This window comes from Crocodylus siamensis, chromosome 7 (genome assembly GCF_052110815.1).
Source record: "Crocodylus siamensis isolate JL-2025a chromosome 7, ASM5211081v1, whole genome shotgun sequence".
NCBI classification, from domain to species: domain Eukaryota; kingdom Metazoa; phylum Chordata; order Crocodylia; family Crocodylidae; genus Crocodylus; species Crocodylus siamensis.
In genome coordinates this window covers 68,377,953-68,401,190 of record NC_143401.1, presented here as the reverse complement: position 1 = coordinate 68,401,190, position 23,238 = coordinate 68,377,953, and the positions used below count along the sequence as shown (strand labels likewise).

The 23,238-nt window shown below is 38.5% G+C and overlaps 1 protein-coding gene across 10 annotated transcripts in view; it reads right to left on the bottom strand.

The window, feature by feature from the left end:
• The window catches only part of CPEB3 (cytoplasmic polyadenylation element binding protein 3), a 183,231-nt gene that overhangs the window by 148,839 nt on the left and 11,154 nt on the right, over positions 1 to 23,238 (bottom strand). For 5 of the 10 annotated variants that reach the window (XM_090056509.1, XM_090056516.1, XM_090056518.1 and 2 more), the window contains exons 1-2: positions 20,359 to 20,496; positions 19,224 to 20,128 (exon numbers count right to left, since the gene is read on the bottom strand). In XM_090056509.1, coding sequence (XP_089912635.1) covers positions 19,224 to 20,117 — 894 coding nt within the window. In that variant the 5' untranslated portion in view covers positions 20,118 to 20,128; positions 20,359 to 20,496. Of the gene's footprint in view, positions 1 to 19,223; positions 20,129 to 20,358; positions 20,497 to 22,298; positions 22,514 to 22,538; positions 23,232 to 23,238 lie in introns of those variants that run through there. The other 5 variants (XM_090056512.1, XM_090056510.1, XM_090056511.1 and 2 more) reach the window with 3 other exon arrangements.

Sequence of the window (23,238 nt, the reverse complement as noted above, 5' to 3'; positions counted from 1 at the left end):
AGTTCCTTCTACTTACTTGGACCTTGTCTAGTCTCAAACTTGAGTTGAGTTTTAAAATTGATGTAGTTAAACCTATGCAAATGTGTTTAAGTGAAACAACATGGCAAACAGTGATACAAAAGTTAACTCACAACTGGTGGTCAACTCCAAGGCCTGAACCACCCTAACTGGGCACTGTTAGTTTGCTAGCAAGCTTTTCAATGATCTTAACTGGCCTCTCATGTCCAGTTAGTCAGGAGGGCCAGGAGGGAGAGGAGATCAGTCATCTAGTTTTCGCTTGCTACACAACAAACCCCCCAAAATAATTGGTATAGTAGAACTCTTCATACTAGCTTTCAGGAAGCAAGAGCTAGACTTTTCTCATCTTGCACAGGGCCAAAGAAAAACAGTGCAATGTTCTGTGAACATTATGCTGCATTGGCAATCATTAACAGCAACAGCAGTTCCAGCAACTAAAGGACACAGAATGTAGTACTGCCCCAATCAGACCTATCATCACAACTCTTGGTTGCTGGAATTCCAGAAAAAAAAAAGTGGAAGCCACTTCTAAAGCCAGACTTGTGGAATCCAACCTAGAAGTTGGTGGCAACAAGAAACTAAATAATTATAGGCAACGAATTTTGGATATGAATCCATAAATCACACTACACTTTCACTTCCATTTTTCACCATACAAATCCTGTTTTCCTCTCCTCTTCCTACTGCACAGTGCCACTTCAAGACTAAAGAATTCTTAAGACAGGCACCTTCTGGTGCCAGAAGAGACTGTACTGAATTTTGTGCAAATATGGGAAATAAGTCACTGGCCAAGGAAGAAACCCATGAATGTCCAAGAAACGATCTCATCTCCTGAATTAGTTATGTTAAACATTTTATTAAATCAATCACTTTTAATAAGGGTACAGTTATAAATAGTTTTAAAACAATTAAAGACTGCATAGGTGTTATAAATGTGGCACACAGGTAACATGCATTATACACGTAGATAGCTACTCAGCACATCAGTGTTATACGCCATCTATTGACTTGGGCTCTATCAATTGATTAACAAATTGAACATTAACAATTTACAGGTGTTCTCCACTGGATAGGTCTCACTTTAAACAGCAGAAGCACTAATCTTTCAAATGGGTTAATTCATGAAAGCATCTGGTAAAGAGTAAAGAGTAAACTAGTACACTAGAGGACCTCAATGACAAGAGCTGCACATTAAAAAAAATATAGGAAACATTAATTTATGAAACCAAAAGATATTCATTGGTATAATGTATACACGATCAGCTTCTAAACTTAAGCACACTCTAGGGGTGTGTGACATGGGCCACACTCAATTTTGGATTCAGCCCAAATGGGGGACAGCAATTCAATTAATTGATTCAGATCATTGTCCCTAATTTCATTTGGCTGAATCTAAAATCTGAAGATTCAATGCCGATTTGGAGAATCAGCGATTTGGCCATAGACAGAGCTTTAAATGTTTTTTCTACATACCTTGAGGTACCAGGTGTGGCTCGTGAATGCTGCAATGGCAGGATGGATGGAGTGTCCCACAGGAGTGTGAGCATGGAGCTCCCCTGGCTTGGCTATCAGCCACAGGGGGACCCCAGGTGCCCTCCCACACCCAGGAGGCACCAGTCACCGAGCTGGGGTGGGGGTCCCCTGCATGCTCCCCGGCAGACCCGGAAGTGCTTCTGGTCCACTTCCAGGTCCACTGCCAAGTATACTGGGGACCCCCGCACGCTCCTGTGGGACGCTCCATCTGCCCCACCATCTCAGTGATCACGAGCCGCCTGGTACTTTGAGGTATGCAGAAAAAACATTAACAGCTGTCTGTCCAAATCATTCTGAACCAATTAAGAGAGATTAAAGGGTCTCCTGATTAGATTCCGATTTGGAGATACAGCTGTCAAAAAAATCAAGCCAAATCAAATCAGCAACTGAAGCTTCACACAGCCCTAGTGTACACTGCTGGTGGTCAATGGAGCACTTGATAATAAGCTGGTTTGTCCTGGCTACTGAAATTCCACCTCATTTTCAACTGCTTAACTGCATACAGTGATAGCTAAATATACACTTACAATGTATATGATGATTACTGTAGTTACCATAAAGCCCTGCTCAGTCCAACTCAAACTTACCTCCCACATCTAGGTGGGTGCCCTTATAACACAATGGGTCTAAAACTCTGTTGCTGTTCCACTGTTGCATATATAATCATTGGAGCAGGATCTCTAACTTGGCCTCCCACATGCCAGCTAAATGCCTTAACCCCCAAGTTATTAGCTATACTAGGATGAGTAGGCAGTTTGACTAGCAATTTGATCCTGAACTCAAGTGCTCTTAACTGAAGTCTAATCAAAACTGGTATATTAAAATGTTCAATTGACATCCTAAAAAAAAGTTGGCTGGAAAATTCTTGACCAGCTCCAAGTTTGAGATCCACTATGCTTTCTTTTTCTTAAATGATTACTCTCAAACCTGGTGCCAGTCACATGACAGCAAGTATTGTCCACACCTAGGCTCAAGGAGAAGGAACAAAATTCAAAACTGGGTGGCATCTCTACTCAGCAGAGATAACATACATGCATTGATCAACTGTCACAGCACTGGCTTAGCCAAGTTTATCATTCAGTTTAAGAAAATGAAGCCTTAAACTTTTTAAAATAAAGATAGGTGAAGATTAAAATCACATGGGAGACTGGTGCCACCTTAGTCAGGGGGACACATGCCCCCCTCCTCCCCACCCATGGCCAATCTCAAACCCCCTACTGATTAATCAAATAAATTTACAAAGCTGAATTAATGTTTTAAAAAGTGTACAGGCTAATTAACTAAAGAACAGGAATGAAAAGCCATCTTGTAACATACACAACTCAAGTCTACTGTTCTATTCTTCAGTTCAGCCAAAGTCCTTCAAGATCCTTGGGTGGAAAAACAGACAGACATTCAGAATATTACTGCTCAATAGCTTTCTTTTACAGCATGTCAGTGGTAATGTTCAGGCCAATTAGCACTTGAACGAGTATAAATATTTCCAGAAGACATTGTGTAGGAAGCTTTTTTCTGTTCGAGTTGAATCATCATTGTAAAATAAATAAATAAAAATCAGATTACTTGAAACCCTAAATTATCCAGTTATTGTACTAGATTAATTAGAGCTGTAATCTCCTGTGAAAAGTATTCAGATCAAAGGAATTCTAAAGACTAGATTTACTTATTTAAGTATGCAATATGCAGGTTAAAATGTGTTTTACTTCCTTTAAAATAGAAGTCAAGATAAATTATTTCTGCTGCTTTTTCATGCATTATCAAGCTTAAATATTTTCTTATCTCGATGGTCATCAATCTTCACTGCAGCTTGAAATTCAAACAGTACTTATTTATTCAAGTCAGATAATATGGGTTTAACCTCCAAAGCCCCTTCAGGACTTGTTTATCTACAGAAACGTTCACAAAGAAATCCCCACGTGCAAAGGAACATTAAATGCATGAGAAGTAGCACACATTGAGAAGTGGTCACCACTTTTTTCCAATGACCATTTTATATCTATTGACACCATACGATTAGGAACACAGACATGCTCAAATTAAAATATTTTTGCTTGATAAAGGAATTTCCAGCTTCAGAGGAATGCAATCAATATGAATTTGAGAGTACAATAGCTTAACTCAAGAGTATTGAGGGGGAGAGGGGAGAAAAGGCAAGATCGTTTTCTGTACTCCTTTCCAACTTTTCAGAAGCACCTCTTCAATAGGCACTGTTAGATGTTTTCAGATCCATCCGTCTTTCTTTCCTTTCTGTTTAAATAATTGGCTTATCCCACTCAAATTGCAGCTATTCTTGCTGGTACAGGACTTGCAGATGGGAAAGAAAACAAAGTAAGTTTTTGGGGACAGGAACCACACCTTTGACATATGGGAGTATGCATCCTACCAGGGTGGGATACATACACATCTATGTCTACAACAAGAAATGCCAACAAGAAAAAAAAATTGAGACTGAAGGAAGTTTGTCATGCTGTTTTGTAAGAAATATATACTGAACATCACAAACCAGGTTCTCACCTGAAACGAAACTAACTTTCAGTTACAGAATTAGGTGTTACTGTCCTCAAGATAATGTTTTCAGATTAAAAGTCATATTTTTTAAAGTTAATAGTGTTACATTAAAATTTTCTAAAGTAGTGGTTCTTACCTGGAATCTGTAACCCTCTGGGAGGGCCACAAGCAGGTTTCAGGAGGTCCACCCATCCCAGCCCAATGCACGGAGGAGCCACCTCTGCCACCCAGGACTGAGGCAAGTTCCGAGAAAGGGGTGGAGGTAGGCAGAAGGGGCTCCACACTGCTGCTGTTAAACCAAGGAGGGCCCCGGGGCTCTCTGCTGCCAAATCCCACCAACTGCACCTGGGGCTGTGCCGGTGACCCTGGGAAGCTGGGCTGTCCTTGGGAAGAAAAAGGTTGAGAACCACTGGCCTAAGGTATTAGTCTTCATAAATTCTACGATGGTTAGAAATTGATATTAGTCATTATATTGTAAATTCATGTTACTTTAAATAACTTTAGCCCCTTACTGAGTAAAGGATTATAGATCAGCCATAAAAATATAAAATGTTGAAACAATAGCTATGGTTCAAAGTTGAATGAATTTTGTATTGATGTAGGAGAAGGAAAGTTGTGTTAAAAGTCTTGAATGGGCCAAGATTTTAAAATTTTGCTTCTTGTACAGTTGACTATTTGAAATTGTTTTACTTAAATGATCTGTATTGCCCACAAGGTTGTACTGGACAATCAGACTAACTATAAGTTATATTTTAAAGACCTGTGTTTCAAGCTAAATGCATACCTAGAGACAAATGTCTCAAGAACTAGGATATCAAAAATATTACCACCATAATAAGCCAAAATGCAACACAACCTCAAATCACTAGCAAATGCAACTACCATAGTTAATTTGCCCACTCCACATCTTTATTTTCTACCTACTACAACATATGGAACAACAGAGTCTAGATAAGGTAAAGTCAGACACTATGGAGAAAACACTGATTTCCTTTCATTTAATTTTATATGATAATCAACAGCTGCCATGCTACTTTCCTCAAGTTCCTCAGTGGGAAACAGGGCATCATTAATGTCATATGAAGTGAAATAAATCAAATCAGCAGTTGCTGAAGTTTTAGATGAACATGTATGGAAGTCTGAGTAATTACATTCAGATCTCCTTCTGTTCCTAGGAGGAGTTTTCAACAGTGAACTAAATAGAAACCTATTCCGTTTGGAAGTGATACAGAATCTTAAAGTTATGGAAAAAATATCTAGATATTACACAGTGATGAGTGCATTAGACATGCATATTATGAAGGGAATTCATTCAAAGTGCCAGCATAACTCTGATGAGCTGCCCTGCTAACCGCACCCCAGCGAGCTACTATTTGTTTAGCTAAATCAGTCTCTCTTTTGACCAGTAACGAATGCTTAGATTGGGAGCGGCCAACCTGTCACACAAATGCTACATGTGGCAAGGGGAGCTTGCATGTATGACATGCAACAGACTGGGGAGGTGGCAAGCAGCACAGCAGCCGATCAGGCAGAGAGTAAGATACCAAGTAGCAGATCAGGCAGAGAAAGGGGATCTAAGTGTCACTGGGGATGCTGTGGGGCTAGTTTGTAGCACACCTACCATAAGGTTGGACCTCTCTTGGGTGGGAAGAAGCATTTTTTTAAAAACATTATTACACTGAGGAACATTTTAAATAAGTCAAATGGAATTTCAGTACCCACAGCTAGAAACAGTATCTTGCTGAACTGTGACAGTTTCTCACAAATTAAAAAAAAAACAAAACTCAAAATAGGATTCTGTCAAAAGTCAAATCATATTTAACTTTTAGAACATTTTAACCATTTTAAACCTCATATTGAAGGATTATTTTCAGCTAGAATTGTTAGTTCTCAAAATGATTTTTAAAAAGTTAATCCTGCCCTGAAGTGTTTAAAATGTAAATTAAAATCACTGAGCTTATGTTTGGGAACATAGATTATTAAAAATAAGAGACTAGTTGATTTACTCATTATTACTGCCTATATGGACAGAAAAGCAAAAAAGTAATAAAACATGAATAATAAAAAGTATTTATCAAACATTCTTTCATTTTTAAAGATTTTTTAAGATGTATTTTAAAAATTGTACAGAAACTTGTTAAGATTCATACAAGTGCTCCCCAGCGGACCTGGAAGTGGACCAGAAGCATCTGTCCCCTCCCCCAGTGTTCTCTCGGCTCAGCAATCAGCTGTGGGGGGGGGGGCCCCGGGTGCCCCAACAGACCCAAGAGGCACCAGTCACCAAGCCAGGGGAGTGTGGGGGGGCCCCCACTGCACGCTCCCCAGTGGACCGAAAATACTTCTGGTCCACTTCCAGGTCTGCTGCCAAGGGTGCTGGGGATCCCCTACTCCATGCTCCTGTGGGACACTCCATCTGCCCCAGCATCACAGCATTCACAAGCCGCCTGGTACCTGGCGGCATGTAGAAAAAATATTTAAAGCTGCGTCTATGTCCAAATCGTTGAATCTTTCCGAATAGATTTGGAGGGTTCCGATTTGATTCAGAGAGATTAAAGGGTCTCCTGATTCAATTTGGATTTGGAGATTAGGCCAACAAAAAGTCGGGCTGAATCAAATCAGGGACTGAAGGTTTGCACAGCCCCAGTGGCCGTGATGGTCCAGGAAATCAGGGAAGAGTTTCTCCAGGTGATCTCTTACGAGACCAACTGCATGGTTGTGAGAGACTTTAGACAAGTTTGAGTGCAATGCATTCTTCTTCAGGTCCCATGTAACATGCAAAGCCATGAGTTCTAGAAGGGGCCAAGGGATTTCCATGGGAATGACAAACACTTGACTGTAGTTTGTATATCCTTTTAATTGAAACATTTTGAAAAAAAAAAAAAAAATCACTATCTTCTATTTATCTATTAGTGGCAAATTCTAAATAATTAAAATAGGTCATATAGGTAAAAACCTGTTCCAATATATGTGGGATAGTCAGAGATGACCCGAGCAGGGTACAGGGCCTGGGGCAAATCAGCCTGCATGGGACCCTGCCCTCACCCTGGTCCCACATGCCCCAGATTGAAGAAGCTGCTGTTGCCAGTGGCAGCGGCAGGTGAGGCAGCGAGTGGCCAGACGCAAAGCTGACAGTGGCAGCACAAAGTCTCCACCGCTGTTCTGCCTGGCTCCACTGGGCCCCCTAAAGCACGAGGCCCAGGGGGGGTTGCCCCAATCCACCTTCCCCTTCTCCCCAAGGACAGCCCTGGGACCAGTGTATTCCTTGACTTTACCTTTTAACAACTGGAGACTTTGATTAGTCATCTAAGAACATAGGGCTGAAGCTGTACGTTAGGGGTCACTGGCTCTTGGGTGTAACAGGGCTCACAAAAATACCTACTCTGGCCCCTCCAATAAGCTGCAGCCAGAAAACACCTGATAAAGAACTTGCAATATTCCACAGGAAAAAGAGAGAAAGTGAAAGACAAGAATGATGCATTATATTTGGTAAACAAAGTATGCTCAACTGAACCCATGGCAGTGGGGGGGGGGGGAGGGGGTCGAGGGAGAGGAGGAAAGAAGAGAGTCCCAGAAGCTAAATAATGCATTGAAGACTATTTTAAAAAGTTTGTCTCACTCCACAAAGGGAAGATAAGTTCCAAAACATGGGATTACTAATATATTCCTCTTATATGCAGAGAACTTGTATGAAAGCAGTTTCCTTTCAGTCACCTTATGAGAATACTAAACAGTTAAAACCATGTATGCTCCAGGAACTAGTTCACGGGAAAAAAAACCCAAACAAAACAAAACTCCCCCTCCCCACGAACTTAGAAAAATCTGTCTTGCAGAAATTCAGTTCCTTGTCCTACCTATTCTGCTTAGAAGACCATTTCAGAACATTATCCCTCCAACAATAAATAAATAACCCTATAAAAAATACATACTTTTCTGTCCAACTTGGTTATATGAATTTGATCTTGCACCAGTACTGTCCTTTAAGTTAAAAGGCTCTTCTCTGATATTATTTCCCTTACCCCCTTGCATTTTAAAAGACTCGTATTCCTAGCTCAACTTTCATTTTACTAATCCAAGCAAGTCAAGATCTTTAAACCCTGTCCAGCTAAGTACAGACAGTAAAAGAGCTCAAGGCTAAATCAATTACATCTTTGCAGGTTAGTCTAAAAACTGTGTAGATTGAACCAATAAGCAAGTGAACAGACATTGACAGTCGAGTCCAGAAATACAGCCACATGCCTACAGTGGCTCAGACCAGAAGCCAGGCGGTGCTAGAGCATGCCTCTCTGCTCTACTGGAACAGAGAGCTTGGACCATGCCCAGCCCACCCACCCTGCAAGGGGTGTGCACGCATGGCGGGGGGGGAGGGAAGGGTTGCAGGGGAGGTACAAATCATCTTGGGATGTTGAGGTGAGACTGAGTTAACTTTAAATCTGGGGCAGAACCTGGCACAGAAGCTCAAACTCATTTAACCTAAATCAGTTGGGTCCGATACTATACCAAGGAAGATTCATCGTAAACTGGTTTTGGCCATTTTGAAATCAGTTTATGTGCAATGAACTTTTGTTGTACTACAAATTTGAACCAGTTTCTGATCACTTATACAAGTCTGTGTGTAATTTCCATCCCTAGCCTCAAAGATAGATTCTCCATTGCCCTAATAAATCACCACAGTTTATCTCTGGACTTGTTTTAAAATTAAAACCTTGTTTCAACTGTAGCAGAATTTTTATTGTTGCTGTAGCCATAATGGTCCTAAGAATATGCAAGAAGTGAGATTTGTTGGGCAATATCTTTTACTGGACCAGCTATATAATTGGAAGGGGATATGCGAGAAGCTATCCAGCACAAACTGCCCTTCAGGTATGGGAAAGACATATGAGATCAGTGAAATACCAAGTAAAACAATGTTGTTATATATCCATCTACTTGTTTCCCAGGCATTAGGAAGGCCACATTATTCCATAAGAGTTTGTTTCAAATCTGTATTATGTAGCAATATAGTATATTACCAAACAAAGCTTGCTTTTCAAGATGTCCCATATGACACTGTCATAAGGAAACAGGAGGAATGGGGGCTAGACAGAATTACATGCAAAGAGTATATTTTTCAAAATGTCAGAATGACAATAGATCTCAAGTGATGTTTCATAGGGTTCTCTATTCTGGACACTGCTGTTTAACATGCATATTAATTACTTTAAAAGGCCTTATTGTTCACATTTTCAGATAACATACCTGGGAGGAGATGCAGACACCAGCAGACAGGATTAGAATTCAAAAGCATCTTGATAAATTAGAGAATTGGGCTACAGATGACAATGAAATTAAAAAAAACCAACAAGTGCAAGATGCTACACTTAAGGAAGGAAAAACAAATGTGCAAATACAGAATGGGGGATAACTGGCTAGTTGTATTTGGAAAGATCACCAATTCAGTAGGGGTTAGTAGTGCAATGCTGCTGCAAATAAATACATACAATTTGTGGCTTCATTAACAGAAGTATTATATAGAAAACATGGGAGGTGAAAATATTACTTTGCTCAGCACTGATGGACAACAGCTGGAATATAATGTTCAGTTCTAGGCACTACATTAAAGAAGAATAGAGAAACGGGAGAGGATCTAAGAGTAAGAGGGGTTGAAATACAAACTGAATAAAGAGACAACTAGGTATGTTTAGTCTGAAGAGAAGCAGGAAGAAGAGCAACACAGTATCAGTTTTCAAATATTTGAAAAAGACAACCTACCATAAAAAAGAACAGATATTCAGCCTTGCCACAAAAGGCAGGACATAGGTAAAACCATAAAGCAAATAATTCAAATCTCAGGGGAGGAACAAAAAAACCCCCAAAAAACAAACCTTACTGTAGAACTGAGAGGCAATGGAATGAGCTGTCTAAGAAAATGCATATTCACTGGAGGTTTTCAAGAACAGGCTGGATAGGCATCTGTCAAAGACTTTAGGAATAGTGAACTCTCCATCTGTATAAGGGGCTGAACTGAAGAACCCTTTAGGTCCCTTTCCATTCCTATACTTCTATAAATTAACCTTAAGGAGAGATAGGAGAGTTGAACTGTACCAGATATTAAGGAGAGATAGGACAGTTGAACTGTACCAGATATTAGAAAATCAGGTCTGATACAGTAGTATTAACATTTTAAAATCACTCCTAAAAATACCCTTCCTGGGTTCTTGGCAAAAGTTCCTAAATTCTTGGCTCTTAATTTGTTAAATCAGATTTCAGATTATTTCTATTATTCCACTTGATCAGATTTTTCCATTTCTTCTTTATGATAACCTAATCCTCCTCCACACTTGAGCAGTATCACCTGAATAAATGAGTATTTCGACTTGCAGTTTACATTCCTCTCTCACACCAAGACTGCTAGTGAAAAAAATTGAACAGGACCACAATTAGTAGTATTCTTCAATCTAGACTCCCTTACAGCATAACCATTGTAATCTCTACTTTAGCCAGTTCCTTATCTGCTTTACAATTATAGTTTTAATCTGTTTTGGCTAATATTTTTCCTACGAGGCACTGTATCAAATGCCTTGCTTAAAGACAGAAAAGGTCAATGCAGTGAATGTGGTCTAAAATATCAGTTATTGTGTCATAGAAAGATATTAGTTTGTTCTGACACAATCTTAGATAAATAACATGTTTTTGTCCCATTTTCTGTTTATCATCTGACCTTTGATTATTATCCTTCCCTTTCATGTCCATTTTAAAGACTCTATAAAAGGGACTGCCCCCACCCCCTAATTTTGTGCCAATAATAATCCAAGTTTTGTTTTACGGCAGATGTATGTAATTTTCATTATGGTATCCTCATTTCCATTAGGTGTCCTACTATTATCTTCATATGCCAGTACCTTGACTTCAATGAAGACTGAAACAAAAGTAGACTAAAATCGATTTAATACTTTGGTCATACTAAGATTATCCTTATTCTCTACCCATTTTTTATCAATGTATAATAGCTTAACTTCTTCACTCCAAAGTTAATTTTATGCATTTGTTATTGTGGTTGGGTTAATAACTAAGAACTCTCCATTTTTTTTCTCTGCAAGGTCCATTACACATCAGTATTCCAGTTAATTATAGAAGTTTGCTATATATATTTAATGAACATGGGGGAGTAAACTAAATCTATTAAAATATAGAAGCTATGAAAAGTTATTTACTGAAGTTTAGGCTATTTTCTTAACCTACAGGCACTTAAAGACAAAATAATAATAATAATAATAATAATAATAAAAAAAATAGCTAAACAGCATAGATGCTGAAGAAACTAGCAACAAGATTTCAATTCTGTTTTCAGCAAAACACTGCCAGTTAGAATAGTAAAATTAGATATTTGGGTTTTCTGGGAAAAGACAACCAAATTATAGAGTAACTTTTTAGATATCCAACACTAGCATATCTAGGAGTAGAAAAATGTGCTTACCATTTAAAAGAGTGCATTTTTTAGTTTATTGGCTACACCAATTGCCATTGTTACCAAGTAGATAACAAAATAATACTAGACTCATGGTTTGCATTGTAGACATTTGACAAGTTTTAAACTATAGGAAAGAAATTAGGAAAGAAAGCATAAGTGATACTTAGAACAAGTAATTGGCTGGGGGGAAATGCTTGGCTAACTTCGCCTACTTATGCTGAATAGATGGGATTAGAAAGTCATTTAATCTATTTTCCCTCTATTCTAAAATTATTTCTTGTTCTGTTTCTTTTCTGTATACAAATCTTTACAAGTTCTTCATTTGAACTCTGACCTACTCTTTGTCTCTGCATATGTTTTTGAATTAAAATAGTTTCATTATTTCTTTAAAGATTATGAAACACAAAGAACACCACACTGTGAATGCCTGCCATTTAGTGAATTCACAAATTAGCTTCACTAATCCAATATGCAAATGTATAAATCTAAATCTTGCTTTTTACTGACATTCAGAAGCTAGGTATAGCTACTGATTTTATGAATTTTGGTATTAAAAGATGAATTTCTCCATTAATCCTCCCTTATAAACAAAAGCTTTCCATAAGTTAGCTTAGTGGCACCTTCCTGACAATAGGAGATACTTATTTTTAAAGACATTAACTATTGAAGTGATCCAGTTTCAGAGTTGTAGGAATTCAGAGCTCACTTTCCATTATGTAATTGTAACTGATGCTGGAAAGCAAAATGATTTTTTACTATTCTCTCATATTAACTCTTCATATATTGGACATGCAATCAATACCTTCAGGTACCCTGATGCTATGTTGGTCTTAACCAGCTACTGCCATTATAACAAGTGTTGTCTAAACATGGTTGAGAAAATATTCCCAAGTAAGTTCTGCCAAGTACCTGTTGCTCTTACCAGATGTTATTATAAAACTATAATAGTTTGTATAGTAAGTAAGTATTAATTTATCTAACAAACTAGAAAATACTAATCTGCCTAGGGGCTTAAAATGGAACCCACTACCAAGGTCTCATCTATTATGTGGTGTATTAGGTAAAAGTCAAGATCCCCTCAGCTTTATGCAGTTAACCTAACACTGATATTGTAACGTACAAGGGTGCAGTTAAGGAACTCTCCTTGCATCTCTAGAAGAAAATTTTGCTGTTTCTGTGGCTGACAGCACTAGTAGCCATTTTACCTCAGCTGAAAGAATCTTCCAGATGCACCAGGACAGCAAGTTAAGCTATTTTACTCAGATTTCCTATGGATTCTTCTAGTCATGGATTATGCAGCGCGACCAACAGCTGTCTCATCTTCTGTCCAAAGTGGGGAAAAATCATGTGTATAACAAAACATCTTGATTTGGTATATTCCTCCTATTCTCAAATATGTATACATAACTGTGAATCTATATTAAAAGACTGCAAGACCAAAGGATGGCTGCCTTATACCTGGAGACAGTGGTAGTGAGGTTTATAACAGCCCTTTCTTCAGGGGGCAGCTTGTTTTATAATAAGACAACGTTTTGCTTACTCCAGAATTTTATAACGTGCATCTCTCATCTCTGTTTCTTAATCCAAAGACAGGAGCAAGTTATTTTTCCTGACAGTTATTACCACCTAGACCAACCAAGTTCAGGCTCACATAGTTTAAGATCATTGTGTAACTCCAACCTAAAACTTAATTGGAATTCACCCCCTTATGTCCATGAAGTGTTGGAAAATACAGGACAGAAAAGCTTGTAGGAAAAAGAAAATGGTTAATACTGGGTCAGGTAGCTTGCATCTTTTCCCTTTACCAAAGAACCACCTTGAGCAAAGTCTCAAGTGACTGGTGAGAACATGGACCCTATGCCTTTTACACAAATACACAAAAATCTTCAACCGAAGGCGATGAGGGGAGGACAACAGAAAAAGGACACAACTAACAAGGCCCTAAAGGCTATTCTCTTAAGTCTTCAAATGACAAAAAGTTATATCTACCGAATGATTACATCTATACGTTAAAGTATTCTAGAATAGGAACTACACTTTACAATTCACACCATTCCTTAATCTGAACTAATCCTGAATTAGACAGGCCTTTAGAAATTCTTATATAACATACAGAACTTGAGTACTTCACCCATTCCTGCTTAGTAACCAAATGTTCACAATTTCAATCACTAAATAGTGAAATGTTTTAATTGATTGTATACAGAAAAACATGAGATTTCAGAGTTACACTGAAGTTGTACAAGACTAACACTAAAAAACAAAAAAAAAAAAAGCACTAGAGTCTCAGCAATTTCAACCCCTATGAATATCAAATCTTTGCCGGTTCTTGTTTAGTACACCATTGCATTTCCAGCAGGTCTATGAAATGTGGATCTTCAGAACAAAATTAAATTAAGTCTCTGAGCCAGATCTGATAATAGCATTAACAATTTCTAAAGCCAATAACTACAAATAGCGACTTGGTTATTACCTGCTAAACCAAAGAACTATTGGCAGGCCAGTAAACAAGCTTCTGCAATTTAAAAATTTAATTAGGTTATTCACCATGTAAATTTCATTAGGTAGTTATCTTGCAAATCCAAGGGGGGGTGGGGAAATATATGTTTCTCCCACTATCACTAAAAATATTAATATTTCAAAATGTAGTATATTCTCAACATATGAATTTGAAAATGTTTGGAGCAGTCAGAATGCCTCTCAATAGTATTAAAATGAATCACATTATATTACAGATCTAAAAACCGTTTCAGATTTTAAAGTTACTAAATTGATTAACAGTATTTTAAAACCATATATTATAGTCATTGATCTAACAGCTACATAATAAAAAGAGGAAGGAGATGAAAAAATATGCATTTATATTTCTACCTACAATAGGCTTTGTTTTATAAATTAAAACCTATAAAAAACACAAAACACATTTAATTGCATTTAGTGATTAGTACCATCTCCAAGGTCCCCTTGACAATTTGTATTTTGAGAATACAGAACGATTTACAAAATATATTTTTATTTAAAAGGAACAGCATGAGAAAGTTACACTCGTATTACCCAGTGCTTGTAAGAGACTGTATGACACCATAACTCCATTCATTTTAAAATCACTTGTTATGTACTAGATAACAGAAAAATGATAGTTGAGAATGTTATTTAGAAACACAGGTTACATCTCCCAATTTTTTAAAGACTTTACTGAATTAATCAACTGTAAGATTCTTGAAAAAGAGTGACCCCTGAACACTATGAAAAAACCCATTAAAATCCCTTCCTTTTTCTTAAATTATTTTATTAGTTAGAATATTTTTTAAATAGCTGTTGTACTAATTAATGTTTCAGATTTAACAACAAATGGGCTGTGGCAAATTGCATGGAATTAATTCCATGTTGAAATTTTGGTGACATGAAAAATTACTCAACCGGCACACTCACTGCAGCTCATTTATCACTTCCTATATGACGACCTGTTTTAAATAGTTAAAGTGACTGAAATACTAGTGCCGTAATTGTATTTCTTGCCTATGACAGAAGTTATAGCTAATTCATAACCTTATGAAGAGTCAACTGAAAAATTAATATATTGAAATAGTGTAGTTAGCAATGACTTTCTAGAGCTTGAAGACATAGTTATTCTGTGTTTTAATTCAGCGTTTCTCAACCCATGGGTTGCAAGAATATATGAGAGGGTCGTGAACAAAAACTTTAAAAACTGATTCTCCTTTAAAAGGAGAAAAACACAGGAAACCGTGGCTTTTCCCTTGCAGGCTGTCACTTCCAGCCTGCAGGGGACTGCTTAGGGCCCCCCATGCCTCCCACCCCCTTCCCCACACACTGGGAGGCAGAGGCCCAGGGGCAGGGGCAGCAGGTCGGGACTGAGGGGCACTAGCCATCGATGTTTACAAATGGGTTCTAGTACAAAAAAAGGTTAAGTACCACAGCTTTAATTCATTTCTTGGATTAGTATTAACATGGTTATTTGACTGGAGATCAGAAAGCTAACTATGACCAGTACTTCAAACATTATACATCTTATACATTCACAGATAGATATTCATCTCTTAGCTTCTTTAGTAGTCAGGTCTCATTAATCAGATAGTAGAAAAATTACACAGAAGTTGTAACCTTAATAGGTTCCTCACCCTCCATATGATTTTGGCAAGCAATTATGGTTCTATTTAGCACAACATATGGCATAACACTTGCAGTGACTGATAAATTACTAAACACGAAAAATTGCAAATGTTGACTTTATTTCACAATAATATTAAATGCCATTTGGCAAAGTTGAATATAGTTTCTAACTTTAGTTGGATCAATCCTAATGTATTAACATAATCCTCATTAATACAGTAAGAGATTCCATATTGCTTCAAGATAGGCACCAGATTATATGATGCAGTCTCTTAACTAAAAATAACCCATTTCAAGCTTTTTAGATGGTATTTATTTGTTGAAGTGGAAGTATTAACAATCTTTGGCAGTGGTCTTCCTCTACTTCCACATCACCCCCACCTCTCCAATTCCTCCACTATCTTCTGCGTATGTCAGGAATTCTTCATCTTCAGATTTTTCTTCATTCTCCACAACTTTTTTTACTCCATCCTTTCTTGCATCTTTTGTTGCCTCCTATTTTCAGCTTTGTACCTATAAATTTTTATAATGCAACCTCTTACAACAGGAAGCAGTGTCAACATATTATACCAAAAAGTCACCTCTGCCAAAGCATCTTTTACTTTCTTTTCAACAATATTCGCAATTAAATGCTGCCAAAACTGGTTTTACTATTTAATTCTTCAATTATGTCATCTAACAGAGTGCTTCAGGCCATTCACTTTGTTTATTATGATTTGAATTATCAAGTACAATGAACACTCAGGAAGTAAGTTGCTTAGGAGAATGTGATCATTTAACACATTGGTTTATATGTCCTTCTAGAGAAATATTTTCAGGTTATAAAAGAACTATTTCCCTATATCAGGCTACACAAGCTAACAAAGCCTTCTCTTAAAAGTATGCAAGAAAATACAAGTCTTGATTACAGCAAGATTTTCCAACACAAACAATTATGACTTCTCAAACTATTCATTCTGTAACCAAAATAAGAATCAGTATGATAAAACAAGCCATATTAAGACAATAAAATGTTTCTCATCTCTTCTTTGGGATGCTTCTAGTCTTTAAAAATAGCCCCAATAGTTTGACACTGACAATACATATATAATTAGCTATCAATTACAGGTTTTAAATATTTCCTCTTTTTCAACACAGTTGCAGTATCTAATTTTATTTTCCTGACTCACCCACATGTTAAGATATTAAACAGAATCTCTATTGAAAGACACTGTTGAAACCAAAACCAAAAACATTAGGTGTTAAGGTTAACAGAGGCGTAACTATGAACCACCAGAAGAATTTGATAGCAATGACAAGCAAAATTTCACATTAACTTTTATCAAACAAAGTTTTTGCCTGCTGTTTAAGCCGCTACCTACTTTTTAAAAATCATCATCAAATCTTCAGACCAAGTTAAAAAAGTGCAAACAAATGTCCATACACAATATTATGATTACAAGAGTCCTCCCAAAACTTCTATGCAGTAGTAAATGGAACACATTATTCAGAGAAGTAATGGCTGGCAATTCAGGGGCAAAACTCTCCCCCCTGCTTACAAAATACTTGTGCTATAAATCTCATATAATTAGTTATTGATATCTGAATCCATCTCGCCTTTTGCTTACATCTATATATACACACCAGTTCTGAGGTGCACATTTAATCTGGCTATAACAGTATTTACAGCAATATCTGTAAGTGGATGCTGTCAGATTAAATGCATGTTGAAGAAAGCAATAAATATCCCAACCCATACGGCTTTCATTGTAATGTATTTCCAAAACTTAATTTTAGAAACTAAATTAACCTTTCACTGCCATCTCCCTTATTTACAATTAAACAGTCAGTTTAGGATATGGCCATATTTAAAAATTTTAACTTTTAGATGCTCCTTCATTAGCATAATACTTTTTTCCCTAGGTTGCAAATACTACAGTAGAATGTAGCTTTATGAAAAAACACTTCCCATTTGTACTTAACCAAAATAATGTAAATAGCGGCCTTCATGTTAACTTCTGTGAAGTCTTCGCTTTAGAAAACCTAAATAGAAATCCCAGTTTTACATCAGGATCCCTTTATGTCACCCTAAAAGGTAACTGGATTGCATGCGCTAGTCAATCTAGTTACACAAAACAGGAGCAGAACGTCTCAAAAAGTTTGTCCCCTCTGAAGCTAGAGACAGTGACAGCCAGGACATTAAATCTGCTTCTCCTCTACTAAGAGTAACCAATATGAAATTAGCAACTCTCCCTTTAAACAGAATGAAGCAGCAAAATGAAATAAGGCTCATTTTTAAAAAGCATTATGTAAAGGGCTAGAAAATGCACAGGAATACAAGTGTTTTAGGACTAATCTTTTTTCATTAAAGCTAATCAGATTTTTAAATGGTTCCTAGCATTCCAAACACCAAGTCTAAATGCCTTTGCTGTTGCCAATATTGTGCTGAAGACCACAGGCTGTTTGTTTCAAGACAAATAAAGCATACATATCACCTAATAATGTTTCTAAACAGATACATTCCATTTAATTTAATGTGCAAGAGATAAACCAATAGAAACGTACGATTCAATTCATATTGTATAAATGCACCTGAAAGTGTGTACTCTAGCTTATTCTCCTTAAAAAGGAATGCAACACCAAAACAAGCTTCACCCTACATTAAAATTGCAGATCTTCTATGTGCCCCAGTTTCAATTGTAATTGATCTGCCTTGTGGTTGTAGATAACAAAACCAGTGAAGGACACTGCAGCTTTAAATATTTTAGAGCTATGTGGCTTGTAAATAGACTCCATTGCAATATGGCTCTGAAGGTCGTGTCCTATTGTCTCTTTTCTCTACAAAATATACTAAACAGCATGAAATGATCCATTACAGAATACATGCCCACCATATCTAAATCATGTCAAATGTATTAGAGATTTCCTTATTAGAAAGGACCGGTACAATATTCTTTCCATAGACACCTAGGCTGCTTCTAAACATATTAAAAACCTAGACCGTGTATTGCCCATTTAATTTAAATTTCACCATCTAATTCGTATACATTATGCAAATAGAATCCCTTTTAAACTGCATTTCAGGAACAAATGTAACCCCTTTAATGGCAAAAAAAAATTAACTTAATTTGAGATTTAGAAGCATCCTTGGTTAAAGCATCTTTTAGCTAAAAAATTAAGCCAGCTACTTTACCATCATGATATAGCATTTAAAAATACAAAATTATATATATGCATTGAGTACCCATAGGAAAGAAGGTCTGTCAAACCTGGGGTTTGGGTTTGGTTTTTTTGGGGGTGGGAGGCAGGGAGGGGTTGGTTTATTTCTTAAGAGCAATTACTTTTCTAAGGTTAAAAACCCTTGAGGAATTTAAAAGATATCTATTTTTCTTTTGGTTTAAACAGGACTGCCTTACTCAAGGATGCAAAAACTGCATTATGTACAGTTCCTAGGAGGTATATAGGAGGAGGGGAGCACTCAATGCAGGCAGAAGCTATGGAAAAGGTGGAAGTGATATGTTGCCTTTTAGATAGGATGTTGGTGCAGATTGCACCACACAACCTTGACATACCCATCATCAGTGCAGAAGGTGCATTAAAACATTACCTGAAAAGGCAACAGATTGTTGCCATTATCCGTCCTGAAAGCGTTGTCTTCCATCCAGGATTTTGGAGTTAAGGGTGCAGCCCGTGGGAATTTTGGAGGGGCAATAACATTGCTGGAAAAGGGTTTTTTGAGAGGTGAAATGGGATTGAGAGGAGAGGGCACTCCGACCCCCACTCCTACACCAACTCCCACTCCAACTGCCCTTCGAGGGTCCCTGCCAGCTTGCAACCCACCCCAAGGGTTGGAAGGTGTACTCCATGCTGCGTTTTGGTGGTTATTCCAGCTGGAGGAGGAAGAGGATGAGGCAGAGGAGGAAGACGGCTTGCTGGTCATGATGGGCTGATGGCTGTAAGCAGCATTTCTTTGAGCAAAAGGTGCCTGGTTGGGGCTCACAGGGGACCTCCTTTGCTGCTGCTGTTGCTGTTGCTGAGCTTGCTGCTGTTGATGTTGGTGGTGCTGAGTCTGAGCTAGGCCAATCTGGGGAGAGAAAGTGCCACCAAACACAGGGTTGACATGATGCGGGAAATTCTGGAAAAGCATTGTTCCACTGACTGGAGTAATCCCTTGGAAAAAGCTATCATCCACTGCGTTTGTGGTCCCTGTCGACCAGGTGCTGCCAAAGGAGGGAGACAAGGAGGTGCCGGCTGCAGGTTCTTGCTGAGGCTGATGAAAGCTCAAGCCAGGCAAGATGGGGGACTCCATCTGCATCTTCTCCTTGCTGTTCTGAGCAGGAGGAGCTGCTGTGCCGATACTAGTCACTGAGCTGCTGTCTTCTGGTTTGGGTGTCTCCGATGAGATAGGTGTAGAAGGGGCTTCTGCCGAGTTTGGATCTTGCTGCTGCTGCTGCTGTTGCCGCTGGGCTTTGCTTTTGTCCATCAGTAAATCATCCTGCATGGTTTGCGCAGCTGAAACAGTGGGGAGGGGGAAGCAACACAAAGACAGGTTAACATTTTAATTCATGCTATTAACCGGGTGCTTTTGTATTTCGCTAACCTTCCATTCTATGCTAGTGCAATGCCTTTTCGAGTTGCAAAGCCAAGCCATAATCTCCCCCTCCCCCCTCAGTCAGGCATATCCAACGTTTGATCCGTGTGATCGTGCTAGATGGTCTAAGATATATTTGAAGATGCTTCACCCTTTTTGATGCCTTGGTTCCCTTCAGTCTAAATGAGAGATGGACTTATAGGGCAGAGATATACAGCAATTTCGCCACGTCTCTTTCTCTTACACCGGAACTCAGAGCTCTCACCCTGCAATGAGAAACTGATTCTGGTTCCTGTTTTTCCAAGCACCCTCCTCCTCCTCCTCCTCCCCGGTTATTTGCATACGTCAATAAATACTGCTGCGTCCTTCGTCAAGGTTAAAAAGACACCAGCCTTTACTCTCGTCCACCCCCCTCTCCTATTAGGAGGCTTTTAAAGGAACAGGATGCTCATTTGCCTTAATTAACAAACAGGCTTTCAATTATTTCGTGCAATAGCACAGAAGCCTGCTCAAAACCTCGAGCCGCCTACGACAGAGGCTCGTCAGCCACCCCAGCGTTTCCTGACCGCTCCCGGCCGCCGACAGTGACACCGCGGCTAGATGCGGCCAGGAGTCCTAGCAAGGGGTAGAGCGCGGAGGCGCAGTTCTAGCTGCCCTAAAGACCAAAAGGCTTTTCTGTGCAAGACAACATTTTACATCCTTGCTGGAGTGTCTCCGCTCACAACGTGCCTCTGGATGCAAGATCATCTCCAGGATACTGTCTTTATTTTGACCTAAATCTTTCTAAAGACCGGGACTGATCAAACCCTTTTCATATATGTGCACACACCTTAAAAAGCCACCTTTCCTCTGCATGAGGATTGCTTAAAAACTGGGATTTAGCGAATCGCTAAAAACAACTACTTCAAAACTCATTCATTACATTTATGTAGCATGAGCAAATCCTATATCTGTTTAAAAAGGTACGTCATATATGAAGCCAAGAAAAAGAATATTACAGTTATCTGAAAACTCACTAGGCACGCTGCCAGCTGTACAGAGGTCGGGGCAGGGAATGCAAGGAACGAGCGCAAACACTTGGAGATTTAGACACAGGTCAACACACTTATTGTAAACATGAATAAGATAGATTTTAAAATAAGAAGCTTGTTTATTTTTAAACTCATTTTAAACTAGTCGTGTCAATAGAGGTAAGCATCTTCAAGCCCTTAATCACAATTTTTATTGTCCTAACCATATGGCGTTTGGATTCCTAAAATCGCTCGTCTTTTAGACTACTAATTGCGGCAAAATAAAAACTCTGTGTCAAATTAACAAACAGCTGCTTAGGAAGGGTATCAAACTGTGAAGGCACAACAGCCTCCTTCCTTACGTTTCCCATTTGTAAAATGTCTAATGCCATTCGCTCAAGATATCCAAAAAGAATTTAAACAACATGGTAACGTCGCACGCAGACACACTTTAGAAAAAATGTGACATCCGATTCCTACCACCAGTTAAATTAGGATTTGTTTCCTGCTCTCTCTCTTCAACAAGCAAGCTTCACAATAATAGCTTATGAAGTGCCCCTGTAGTGAGCCAGCATTAAGCCAAGTTCCTAGGCAGGGAGCAAAGTATCGCATCTGTAACACGCAGCCCTGCTGCTCGGGGGCAGGAAGCCGGCGAGGCAGCTCCGAGCAGTACTGCAGTAAGCCATAATATTCCAGACTCTGTGGAGCTTTCCATCCAAATCCCCACAATTGGCTGGGCTGCACACAACTGCTGACGGTTCCAGGTGAGAGAGAAAAGGCACTTAAAATCTTTACCCTGGTTTTGATGCCTCAGTTTAGTGGAAAAAGACAAACACAAAAATAGAAGAAAAACATATCGGCGAAAGGTAAAAAATTATGCCGTCAATAAAGTATACTGGAAAGACTAAGTCCGAGTTATCTCTAGTGGTTCCCTCCGCAGTTGTTTCAAATACACATCCTGACTTGGCTATTTGTTTCTGAACTTTGTCCCGAGGACAGTCATCTACAATCGTTTTCACAACGCTCCGTAAAGGTAACATTTCAGCACAAATTTAACCCTCTAGTCAAGGTCAAGACCTACCTTTAATGAATGAAGCCAGTCTGAATGGAAAAACACTGGATAATAAATGACCGTGAAAACCAGGCCAGCCAATGTCTAATATGTTAGGTTAATATGCGGTGCCTCTTGATTATTTGCTGGTGTTAAGTATTTGTGCAATGTTACAGTCCAGTACAAGAAATCTATATCCCCATAACAATCCCAGCTCCGTCTGCATGCAGTAACCCACGCAGTCCACGCGGAGATTCCTAGGACGGCTACCTTTTACTGGTCTGTATTTCAAGATCGATAAAATGACAGTGTATTTATTTCTTCTTTCGGATTTGGTGCATGAGAAACAGACGACCGCTCTGGCAAGAGCACTTTGACAACTGGAAGCTCAGGACGCATGCTCGCCCGCGGAATTGTGGGAATTGAAGTTTTACTCGCACACGACTCTTGCCGGATGCACATTTGAAGAACCGTTCTGAAAGGAGAGCTCAAAAACGTTTATGCTCCAGGGGGAAGTGGTTGTGGCCTAAATCGTTATATTGTTTTAAATAACTGGTTTGACAGGCTGAACTAGAAGTTGGGATTAAAAATCCCCACACTGTATGATAGATACTTAAAGTCTGGATCAAATGTAGCTCCCAAACATAATTAGAATGCTAGTTCACTAGCTGCTTAATTAAGGTCTTGCAGAACGTTAGTGATCACCTATCTTCAAACTATGAAGCAAAGAGAAAGCTTTAATACTTACACACAAGTTTTCCTAGCCAACTACATTTTTAATAGTAAAATCTATTCTTAAAAAAATCACCAAAAATGAGGTTTAAAAAAAATAATTAAAAATCAACATCCAACTAGTGTGGTGAGTGGTGCTGGTAAAATACCTTGGATCAAATAACATCTTCAACATATTAACTCAGTATTACAGACTGCATATCCCACAAATGTAAGCTGCAAAAATAAAGCAATAAGC